This window comes from Setaria italica, chromosome III (assembly GCF_000263155.2).
Source record: "Setaria italica strain Yugu1 chromosome III, Setaria_italica_v2.0, whole genome shotgun sequence".
In the NCBI taxonomy this organism is placed as follows: domain Eukaryota; kingdom Viridiplantae; phylum Streptophyta; class Magnoliopsida; order Poales; family Poaceae; genus Setaria; species Setaria italica.
This window is the reverse complement of record NC_028452.1, coordinates 49835365-49846629: the sequence shown is the minus strand read 5'-3', so window position 1 is coordinate 49846629 and position 11265 is coordinate 49835365. Positions and strand designations below refer to the sequence as shown.

Below are 11265 nucleotides of genomic sequence, written 5' to 3'. Positions count from 1 at the left end.
CTGTTTGTCTATAAAAAAACAGAAGAAAAAAGAGAAAAAAAGGAATTAATAAAGAGCAGCAGGAAACTGAAAAGGTGTCGTACCTGACGCCGTACACCCCACTTGTACCCTCCACCCACCCCACCTCTATCTCCCCGACAACCCCACTGAGCTGTGGGCCCAGACACTCCCGGCCCCACACGTCAGTCATCTCAGAAGCCACGCGCTCGCAGCGGCTATAAATGGAGCCCCCGTTCCCACACAGAAACGCCTGGCTCACCATCAGTAACCACTCTCCGATCGGCAGCAAGCCGAAGAAGCGGCGATGAGGCAGCTGATCCGGCGGCTCTCCCGCGTGGGCGACTGCGCGTCCTCGTCGTCCCCGGCGAGGCGGCGCGGCGGCGGCGGCGGTGGGAAGAAGGCGTGCGCGGGGAGGACGCCGGAGGGGCACGTGCCGGTGTACGTCGGAGGCGGCGGGGAAGAAGGCGAGGAGGCGGAGCGTTTCGTGGTGCGCGCGGAGCTGCTGGGCGCGCCGGCGCTGGCGGAGCTGCTCGGACGTGCCGCGCAGGAGTACGGGTACCACCACCAGGGCCCGCTCCGCATCCCCTGCCCCGTCGACGTCTTCCGCCGCGCGCTCGCGTCGGTGGCCGGCGACGACGACGACGAGTAGCTGCTAGTAGCTTAATTGTTGGGCTCGTGGGCCTGGGCCTGGGCCTAGGAGGTGTAACTAAATAGCCCGGAATTTTGAGGATTGGGCTTTCGAAGATCTCTTCTCGTCTTCTATATTTTCTTGTGTTACCTTTCAACTGCATGCTTTTGTTTAATGGACTACTACGAAGGGTTATGTTTTTTACTCTTTGCTCTTTTTTGCAAAAAAATAAAATAAAGTTGACTCTTTGCTCAACCTTAAATGTAAATAAATCTGACCGCTATCTGCACCTCCAAAGAGTATTTGTATTTGTGTAGACATGGTTTCTTGGACGACCCTAACACTTGGCCAGACATGTCGTCCGTTCGCGCTTAGTACGTGTGACCTAATTAAGCATGCCACTAATTGGTTGGTCAACATCTTCCTTTAAGTTGTAGGATCAGACCAGATAAACCAGTGCAACTCCATTACCGACGTCAGGAAATCTTTCAATGCAAGTACATCTACGGCAAAACCTGTACATATGTACCGTGTTCTTCGATGGATCATCCTATTATTCTATGGAAAACAGAGGACAGCAACACCTGAACACACAAGCCGTACGTGCGGTGCTCCATCATATGCATCACATTCTTAATTATTGTAGCTCCAAGTACGTCCGCACGTATACTTGCCGTACGGACTGGCTAGTGCCAGATGATAATCTAGCTTCCATGCTAGCTGCTGCCCTCAGTTTTCAAATTGCAGATCATTTTGGAATATTTAGATACGTGGTTTTTGCTACGTGTATCTAGGTGCATAATAAAAATTATATATTTATAAAAGTTAAAATAATGTATAATTTAAGACAGAAGGAGTACGGGTAAACTCTCCAAATTAAATGGAGTCATATAGACATATATATATATTATCCATGCATGTAGAAATAGGAGCTAGTAGCACGTGTCGTCCCGTCCGTACGCCAATTATTGGCGGCCGTACGTGCTCGTACGGCAGGCAGTCCTATCAAGTCCCCGCCAATTATCCTCATCATATCAGGATGCCATGCTGGTAGTGGTCGAGTACGAGCAGTGATCTCTTGCCTCTGCTTGGTGACATGTCACGCCTCGACGGATATCTAATCCCCAGCGAACGGGATCGAATCGATAGCCTAACTTAACCTGCCGGTGAATTTTGAAACCCAGCTTTTAAATCTCCTCCGGCAACACCTACGGTAGCCCCCCGTGTGTGTGAGATCGCTGTATTATATGCTCGTTACAGTCAAGAAGAGTTTGGAATATTGACTTTGGACAATCTCAAAGTGTGACCCTTTTTGCCATTGGAGGAGCAGTGGATGGTAATCCATTTGTTATCGACATCCAGCTTATTTTGGTTATTTGCTTCGAAAAAAGTTTATTTTGGTTATTTTTAGGTGCTATTCCCTCCGTTCCAAATTGTAAGTCATTCCAACTTTCTTGGAAAGTCAAACCATTTGACTAAATTTATACAATAAAGTACTAACATTCATGATACCAAATAGGTACCATTAGTTTCTTCAATAAATATATTTTCATAGTATATCTATTCGGTGCTATAAATCTTTGTAATTCTATATATAATTTTGGTCAAACATAAAACATAAGTTGGAATGACTTACAATTTAGAACGGAGGGAGTTTTTTTTTAAAAAAAAAAGAGGGGGCAATTTTGATCTGGATGTGGTTTTAGTTCTTGGACACTGATGAACAACAAGATGTGGTTTTAGTTCTTGGACACTGATGAACAACAAGTTGATAGTTGGGGAAATTTAGTACCAAAGGTGCCGATTTGCTGGTGGACATGTCATGTTTGGTTGCTACCCACATTTTGCCACACTTAACTTTAGGCAAGTGTAGCAAGCCACAAAAAGTGTGGCTAAGAAATTTGAAGTCACACTTTGCCATGTCAAAGAAAATCTTGCTACACATTTTGTCTCAATGACACGTGTTAACGATTAGTTGCCCAACCAAATATTTATCAAACCTGCCTAAAGTTAAATAGAATAGAGAAACAAGGTGAAATGACAAAGTGCCAGGCCTTGAGGGGAAAAAAACAAGGGTGACTATTCGTTAGGGACTAGCTCTCTCGAGCTCTTACGTATCTTTTGAAGATTTGAGCTTATATACATTCTAACATTTTAAGATTCGTACTACAAGAAATGAGTCAGCTAAGATAAGATAGGTAAACTGTAAACTAGAGGTCCCTCAGGCTGAGCTGCGGGCCCAGGTCGTTTTCCGTTACGGTGGTTGCAAGGTGGCAGTGGGCCCCAACTTGACCCTACCACGCATCGCGAGGAATCTGGCAACAGATGCAACGAAAGGGCGAGGCCGTCACTACATTTGTCTGCTCTCCATATATGCTAATTATTCTTTCTATTAATCTATGATTCTAAATCATTACAACTGTCGCATCGATTTTACAATGTACATCGAATCGACACACATACACGCGTGAGCCGGCCTTTCTTACCAAGGCATGGCAGCACGGTCGCCGGAGCCTGCGCGCCAGCGGCGGCGGCGGTTTCGCCGGTCTCAGTACGCCAGCGAGTCCTCTTCGTTGCGCGGGTTTTCGTGGGCAGTGATGTGCTCCTTGAAACGAGCCGCGGCTTCCTCCCTCTCGTCGAGCTTGCCGAGATGGTTGTATGCCATCGCCTTCAGATAGTACGCCTCTGCTGCCATCTCATGGTACTGCATACCACACAGGATTTAGTGTTTCTGAATGTTAAAAGCCTTTACTCAACTAGCACAGGATGTCAGTTTCTATGTAACATCTTGAGTTCTAAGAAGGTGCGAAAAGACATAGGCCGGAATCAATGAGCTCACCTCCAGAACTTGCAGGTCTTGGGTGGCTTGGTTCAAAGGATCCAGAACAGCTTCAGGGTCTTCAGGAACTGCAAGAGTAAACGGGTGGTAAAGGGAACTGCAAGAATCTAGGTGCACGTACCAAGCACATCAATATCTTGAAAAGTTCACGGATCAATATGTGGTTGCTAGACCACATTAAGGATCCGCCAAGAGGTCGTCCATGCAATGGAACATTAAAGTACTGCAAAGTACCTGAGAATTTCAGATCAGATAAATGGCACTTTGCCAGAACGATGTGAGCCCGGGCGCGCAGCTCAAGTCCACCATGACCAAGAATCATGGGAAGGCTCTGGTGGACAAGACTCAAGGCCCTCTTTGCATGGCTTGATCCAAGGGCCAGCCACAACTCGGCAAGAGTAAGTGTGGCGGAGGCTTCAAGCAGATCCAAGTTGAATGACTTGCAGAATGATTGGCTGGCTAACGCATAAGGGAGCCCAAGGACCGCATTGTCAGATTTCTGGGAGAATTAGAAAGAAAGAAAGAAAAAGAATATTAGCTTGCTCTGTGCAGGATGCAGCATTTACCAGGCTCTAGTTTAAAAACAAAAAAAGAAGAAGAAGGATTGTCTTACTTTGTGTATTTCAGCAAGTAACAAAAGAACACTTGCATTCTCGACTTGCATGTTGTACTTGTAGCACGTAGAGAAAAGGGAATTGGCCACAGCTGCAGCCTGCACGAGGAAGTCAAGTGTCACAAATAGACCTTATTCTGTCAGTTCCATGTATTGGCATGATCAAGAGTATACTCAGGATCCAGAGGACTCCTGACCCCTGTAAAGCCTAAGGGGAGGAGGGGAAATATCTTTCATACAATGTGCTTGGCAAGTTAAATGGGTAAAAGAATATGAAATGCATGCTTCTTGTGTAAACATAACAAGCAAGAGAGTCCAGAACCTGGCCAAACTGTTTTGCAGCAAGTAGAGTGCGAGCGCGCCGTACACTAGCTTCTGTCTTTAGCTCAATGTCTACTCCACAAACAGAAGATGACAACACCCCAAACTCATCACAGATTTGCTGCGCAACTTTCAGATGCCCTCTAAATGGATCAATTTTACACACATCAGAATATGGAAACCAAATGTAACTACCAAATGAAGTGTACAAACAGTAGAAACAGCTTTGTACCGATGAAGTGCACGCTCATGTAGTATCTGCATTCTAAGAAGCTGGATGTGCAAACTTGTTGAGGATGGGAACTTCTTTTCAGCAAGCTTTAGAGCACAGAATGCAGCTGCAGATCAATCACACAATATAAAGCCATGAGAAACTGTGGGTACTTATACGGCTCTTAGATGCTGCAGCCTATAGCACATCTAGGTTGAATGAGAACTAACCGGAATATCCTTTGGACACTGCCAATTGTTGAATTAGCTTGACATAAGCTAGAGACAGCTCTGATGAACTGTAGTGAAAAATACAACACCATCACAAATCCAGTAAAACTGCATGAGACAGTTAAATAATAGTGGCAGTATAATTCATAAAGCAGTAAAGGTATTGAACAGTAACTAAATTTTATCACAATCCCACCTTGCAGCATCAGCAAAGCAGGTTGCATAGACCAGAGCATTCATTCGTACCATCGGAGCACTGTGAAGAGGATTGACAAAAAATGAAAATATTAATTTTCTAGAAAGGCTACAAGTAGAATTATAGTCCACTTTAGAATATGATTTGATATGACTAAAACAACCATAAAAAGGTAATGAAAAGAACATCTAGCAAATCGGCAACAAACAAGACAGATAAGTGGATCAGGGGGTGCACTAAAGCTACACAAAACCAGGATTGTCCAAAAGGATACAAATAGGCGCAAGGCTGATAATTCCTGGTACCAAATAAAATATCAATCGATTGTACCCACAATGAGTCAAGCTTTTTTGAGTTGTTCATCAGCTATGTGCTCTCTCGCAGTTGCAAGAGACACTTGTTCGTTGCTTATCAAACCCTCCCTTTCCACAATACAACACCACTGTACAAGTTGGCAAAAATGGTATGGCAATGACTACGAAAATTGAACCCTTGCATTAACAGAAAACAAATAAGTACCTCCCATAGTGCTCCCATGCGGTGGCTCTCAGCAAATATGATGAGCCAGCTAACTGCAATACTGATGCAGGTATTGGACTTGGTTGTGCATGATAATGGAAATTGTCGAAGTCATTATACAATTTTGTAGATTTCCTAGAATTGCTACGCCATGAATCAGAAGCAGTGGACAGATTCCTAAGCCACGACGTGCTAAAACTACCATTTTCATTTGAAGTAGATAAAACATCTGTACCAAAGTCAGTCAACACACGGGAACTTAATCTCAAATTCTGCAAAAAAAAAAAGGCACAAGAGAAATTATTAATACTTTAATATAGAAGCAAAGGTATACAGCTGCTCTTAAGGATGAGCCAATGTATTTGGTTTAGACTTTAGAGTAAGTTCAGCATACCTTACAGACATCTGCAGGACATGTTCTAAGCTTTGTAGATGCATTGGGTCCAAATGAGACTAGTGGCCTTTGGACATGCTGACAAACCAAGGTTTACAGTCAGAAGATAAGGATAGATAAACAAGGATGCTGACTCTCAGTTGAAGCACATTGAGTATATTCTTAAGTCACATCTAATCTTTTCAAGATCAAGGACTAATGCAACAGTAACAGTAATATAAATACAGCGACTAGTACATTATAAGTTTGAAGCTGTTTCATGTTCAAATGTTGATATAAGTAGGACAGAGGTATGCATAGGAGGATAAGTAAATGAGCTTAAACATGGTGAGGTATTAAAGAGATCTTCCTACAATCAAACAATACCAAACACTAGCAGAGATCATACCTTCAGGTCAAATTTTGCCAAGGAAAGGTGATCAAAGGATAGTAAGCTTGGAAGTTTCAGTACATCGGCTCTCTTGAGCGATCGCTTTAAAAGAACAAGTAACTGTTGCTGAATGGATAATGGTGTGCCCAGTCCAATATTGGTCCCGAGTGAATATGGAGAACTGATTACTCCAACTGTGTTTGACATGCCTATCTTTGATAATAGATTGGAAATGGCTCCTAGTACATAGGCAAGGCATGAATCATCATTATTCTGAAAATAAAAGGAAATGTAGGATCTGTTAACACAATCGGTGAGCACCTGTTAGTTTGCGTAAATGTTAATATCATTGGGAAACACAGAACACCTCAAATTTTGTTCAAAAATACGTAGTAGAATTTATACCAAATATCCCTAATTTAGCAATCCGAATATTACAAAAATTGTACACTGATGAACCAAGGGGTTTGAACATGAGGATTGTAAACTAAAATTTTGGAGAGATCCATCTTCCAATGATCCTCAGGTCACCTCGGCATTCCAGGAAACACATAGATGCTATATATATTTAAGTTAAGAACCTGATAGGACATACATAACTGAGAACTCTATGAAAAGGACTGCATTTTTCAAGTTATGCTACTATTAAAACATGTTGGGGACAAGGAGTGTCAAATTTCTGAAGACTAATGAAATTTGAAGGTATGAGGTGACAAGATTTTATTTATGAAAGTTATTGTGCAATACAGAATTATTTACAACTAAACAGGGAGACTATAATATAATTTTGTGGATGAACAATCTGGCTAAAATATAGGAAAATCCAAAGCACCTGTCCAGAACTATCTTAGCAATAGCAAAATTGACTGTAGCCTTCCTCTTAAGCCTTTAGTAGTTGGATACAAACTTAACTTCAAGTTTCATTCAAAATCATTGGATACAATCATATTTCAGATAGATACCAGTTCAGTAACTTACCATCTGAGAAACACGCACTGCTTCTGCAAATGCCTGGAAGAAAGCAAGCCAGCAGAACATAAACAACATGAACAAGTAGGTCCAAAAGGTGTCAGGCTGATAGTACAAAACAAGAAAACTAAATGAGTTACATACCTCTAGAGCTTTCTTAGGGTGTCCAAAGTAACAATGCAAGTTGCCTAAGCATAGCAGGGCACTCTCATAGTTTCCAACAACAATATCTTGCACTGGAGACACAGAACGACCAAAAAGTCCTTGCATCCCTGCACTACATCAACCAGATAGAATGACCAAATAAGAACATGCTTACAAGAGGTATATATGTTTCCAATAAAAGTTCATGCAGAACATGTCATGATTTCATAAGCTTCTTAACTTGCAGTGAAAGACTCCAAGGTTTAGCTAGCAAGAAGGCAACAATGGTTACAGAAATATTGAACAAAACTGAACAATGAAATAAAAGAACCACAATGGTAAATGAATAGTCCTCTGGTGGCTTTACTTCACATATGTGCTTTCATGATCTAGCAAAAGGGCAGGCTCAAGTATCAGGACCTTCGATCTTGTATTATAACAATTTCATCAATCTTGCTAATGTAGAAAGTAAAATAAATTGAGGTAAATAGGAAGACTGCAGCATTCTTAAATGCGAACCGAAAGGCCGTGTAGCACATTAAACACACTGGAGATTAGCATTCCTACATTCTGTACCTATAACTGGAATACTTGGCTAGTAGGCATTGATTACCTAAAGTGAATATTTTGTGAACAATTGTAAGGAACAGAACGGTGGGCCAAAACATCAAGCACGACCCAGCCATAACTTTGTCACTAAATGCTCAAAACTACTACATAATTACGGAGAAGATGGTTAAAATATGAGGCACACGCCATCATATAATAGGGACAATGCGACTGACCTGTAATCAAAGTAGCGGTGGAGATTATCCAGTGAAGCAACATAGTCATCATGGCAAAGCGCATTTAAGTACTGCAAGAATTGGACCTGGCAAGCAGAAAATGGATACGAAAAAATCAACACGGTTAGGAAATGTTCAAACTTCCAGCCTGCTAGAAGATTTAATTCACTGTGGCTTAACTTACACGATGAAGCTCTGGAGCTAATGTCTGAAGCTGTGTCATAGTGGCATTAAATGAATTCAAAGGCACTGAGCTGGGATCCCTGCAACAAAAAAGTAGTCACTAAAGAATTTTATCTTTCATGACCTTTTTAAAGAGCAAAAAAAGTTGGTGGTAGACTACATGTAGCAACGGATACTCACTTCTCGAGAATATCAGCTTGTTGGTTAAGATATGCCTCTAACTGCCACCTCGATCTCAGACAGGTTGGGTTGTCATCCACTTTAAAAGTATTAGCTAGCATAAAAAGGGAAAATATTAATTTAAATTTTTACAAAAGATCTTCCTTTTGATGCCAGATAAAACCAAATTACTCTCCAACAGTGTTACATACAGTACTGAGAAAATGAACTATAAAGTAAAAAAAAACTTACATCCTAATCTATTTGTTAACATAAATTAATTAACTAGCATAAGTACAGAAAAGAAAGATCACAAATTATACAAAAAATTTAACTTGCAGATCCTCCACTCTTTCAGAAGGGTATTTGAGAGAGAAACATGAAGGTGAAGCCTGGTAGGCCAGATAAATATATACAATTATATGACAAAAAGGTAAGCTGGAGCAGTAATCCAGTTAGATGCAATTATCTGTGCTGCACTTCTCTAGTATCCAATGCCAATAGTGTAACATGTTAATCCTGGAATCAAAATAAAATACTAGTAACGGATACTGTTTCTCAGAATCAGTACTAATTCAGGCAGTGACAGCCCTTTCCGGGTTGTCATCATTTCTTTTCTTTTCTGTAGTTTGAACAGGAAAATGTCTATGCGATTTATATTATTTCTTTTTTGGCATATTAAGGTAATTGTATGCTTCCACTAAGATCAATGCAGTTATCATGATAGGGTTTAGAGTTCCCATATACCTTCATCAAAATCATGGAGCAACCCTGGTGCATGAGTTAGAGCTGAAGAGCTCTCCCCCATATGGCTGTCAGAGGCATAACCTTGACGATATTTCTCAAATATACCAGCTTGAGAACCTATGTCTGCATCCATCAAGTTGCTCATTTCACTATCGAAGTCCTCATCTTCTGCCAAGTCATATGAAGCATCAGTGGAGTTACAGTACATGACAAGATCTGCCAAAAGATGGCATACACCCTACACAAATTTCAGTGAACACATTAGTGCCTTAAATAAGAAAAAAAAAGGAGCAAGAAATGTGAAGAACAAATTGTTTTGCGAATGTCTTATACTACTTGAAGCACCTCAAATGTCATTGAATTGAAGGCAAGTATGCAGCAGCGAAGGAAAACTCCAAGTTGACTATTTGGATCCAGAAATACGTCCTCTGCACTTGCACCTTCTGGTGCAGTGAGCACACCTGGCAAAAGTCATTTCAGAGTTCAGAGTTAGCTGCCTATTTGGATGTCTCTCTATGACGGAGACATGATAAAGGACTGAAAACATCAGCATATCATGTGACATTCACCTCGTAGCTTATCAAAAAAGTTGAACAAATCATCAGGTGAGTTCAGCGCTGACAGGGTACTTGTCAGCTGCTCACAGAGCCAGCCATTAGTTAAATCGTCTACTGCCTTCAGCTGCCTCAAAAGTTCTTCCAGGGAAGGCTCCCGAAAATCATCGCACGACTGCAAGATTAATAAGTTAAGCATACTTGCCTCACTTCTGCGAGAAATGTAAGGAAACAGCGTAAAGAAGAAACAGTGACGATGAAATAGATGCGCGGTCACAAGAATGCAGCCGTTAGAACAGATCCACAGAGCGCCACAATTTCGAGCAAACGGTTAATCAATTACTCGCAGAAAGAAATAGCTTGGTCTACAGTTCAGCACAAGTGTAGATGCTACGGGGTTTCACAGATTCACGGAACTAATTCCAAAATCATTGGCATCCTAACGCATCCAATACAAATGCAGGTAGGTAGCACAGGGCAGCGACAGTAACATGAGCAGCAAGCAGCATTTGGAGGGGGGAGCAAGCAAGCAAGCGCGCGTGTTGGCGTACCCGGGTGAGAGTGAAGAGGAAGAGGCCGAGGCGGTTGTGGTGGGCGACGGACTCGAACGGGAAGGGCGGCACCACGTCTCCCCCGGCCTGCGCCGGCGGCGCGAAGACCTGCACGAGGTGGCACACCGCGACCTTGTGCGGCGTCAGCTCCAGCAGTGCCCTGCCGGTGCCGCCCGCGGACGCCGGTTCCGCGCCCGCCGCGCCGCCGCCGACCCCCGCGAACAGGCTCATGGCGCCGCCGGCCGTCGCCGCCGGGCACGAGGGTTTTGAAATTTTCCTCCTCTTTTTTTTTTTTGGCTCGGCGACGAAGCGGCGGAGCGGAGGGAACGTGGGTGGAGTGTGGGGTTTGGGGCTTTGGGCCTCCCCGTCGCGGGCTTCAATCTTCTTCTGGCCTGCTGCCTTCGTGTTGTGGAACTTTTTTTGTGGGCGGTGGTGTGCTTGTGGGCCTTCACGCTAATATGTTTGGTGCAGCAACTGGGCCAATCGTCGTAAAATAAAGGAAATCGGCTGCAGCAATAGTACAAATTCTGGGGTCGGCGGAAAATAGACCCTTGTTTACTTCACCTCCAACTCCCAACTTTAGCACTATGCAAAAAGAAGATTTCCCATCACATCAAACTTACGGTACATGCATGGAGTACTAAATGTAGATAAAATTAAAAACTAATTGCACGGTTTTGTTGTATTTTGCAAGACGAATCTTTTGAGCCTAATTAGTCAATGTTTGGACAATAATTCACAAATACAAACGAAATGCTACAGTGTGCTACAGTGCCGGCACAGTATTTTTGGCACTCCCAATTTTGACAACTAAATAGAGCGAGGCGGAGGGAGGCAGCGCTGGGGCCAGCG

At 42.8% G+C, this 11265-nt stretch overlaps 2 protein-coding genes across 2 annotated transcripts; one reads left to right on the top strand and one right to left on the bottom strand.

The window, feature by feature from the left end:
- The first annotated feature begins 264 nt into the window (after window positions 1-264).
- LOC101760116 (auxin-responsive protein SAUR71) lies at window positions 265-918 on the top strand. The gene has a single exon (XM_004963202.2). It carries the CDS (start codon window positions 305-307, stop codon window positions 647-649), a length of 345 nt encoding a protein of 114 aa, XP_004963259.1. The 5' UTR covers window positions 265-304; the 3' UTR covers window positions 650-918.
- Window positions 919-2975: 2057 nt separating this feature from the next.
- LOC101755533 (anaphase-promoting complex subunit 5) lies at window positions 2976-10829 on the bottom strand. The gene is made up of 20 exons (XM_004964161.2): window positions 10414-10829; window positions 9878-10037; window positions 9654-9769; window positions 9309-9546; window positions 8583-8676; window positions 8404-8482; window positions 8220-8305; window positions 7435-7567; window positions 7300-7332; window positions 6340-6594; window positions 5952-6029; window positions 5558-5829; window positions 5039-5098; window positions 4843-4910; window positions 4634-4739; window positions 4403-4544; window positions 4081-4179; window positions 3702-3966; window positions 3468-3535; window positions 2976-3332 (listed from the first exon to the last, which is right to left on the bottom strand). Exons 1-20 carry the CDS (start codon window positions 10642-10644, stop codon window positions 3177-3179), a joined length of 2739 nt encoding a protein of 912 aa, XP_004964218.1. The 5' UTR covers window positions 10645-10829; the 3' UTR covers window positions 2976-3176.
- Window positions 10830-11265: the final 436 nt, after the last annotated feature.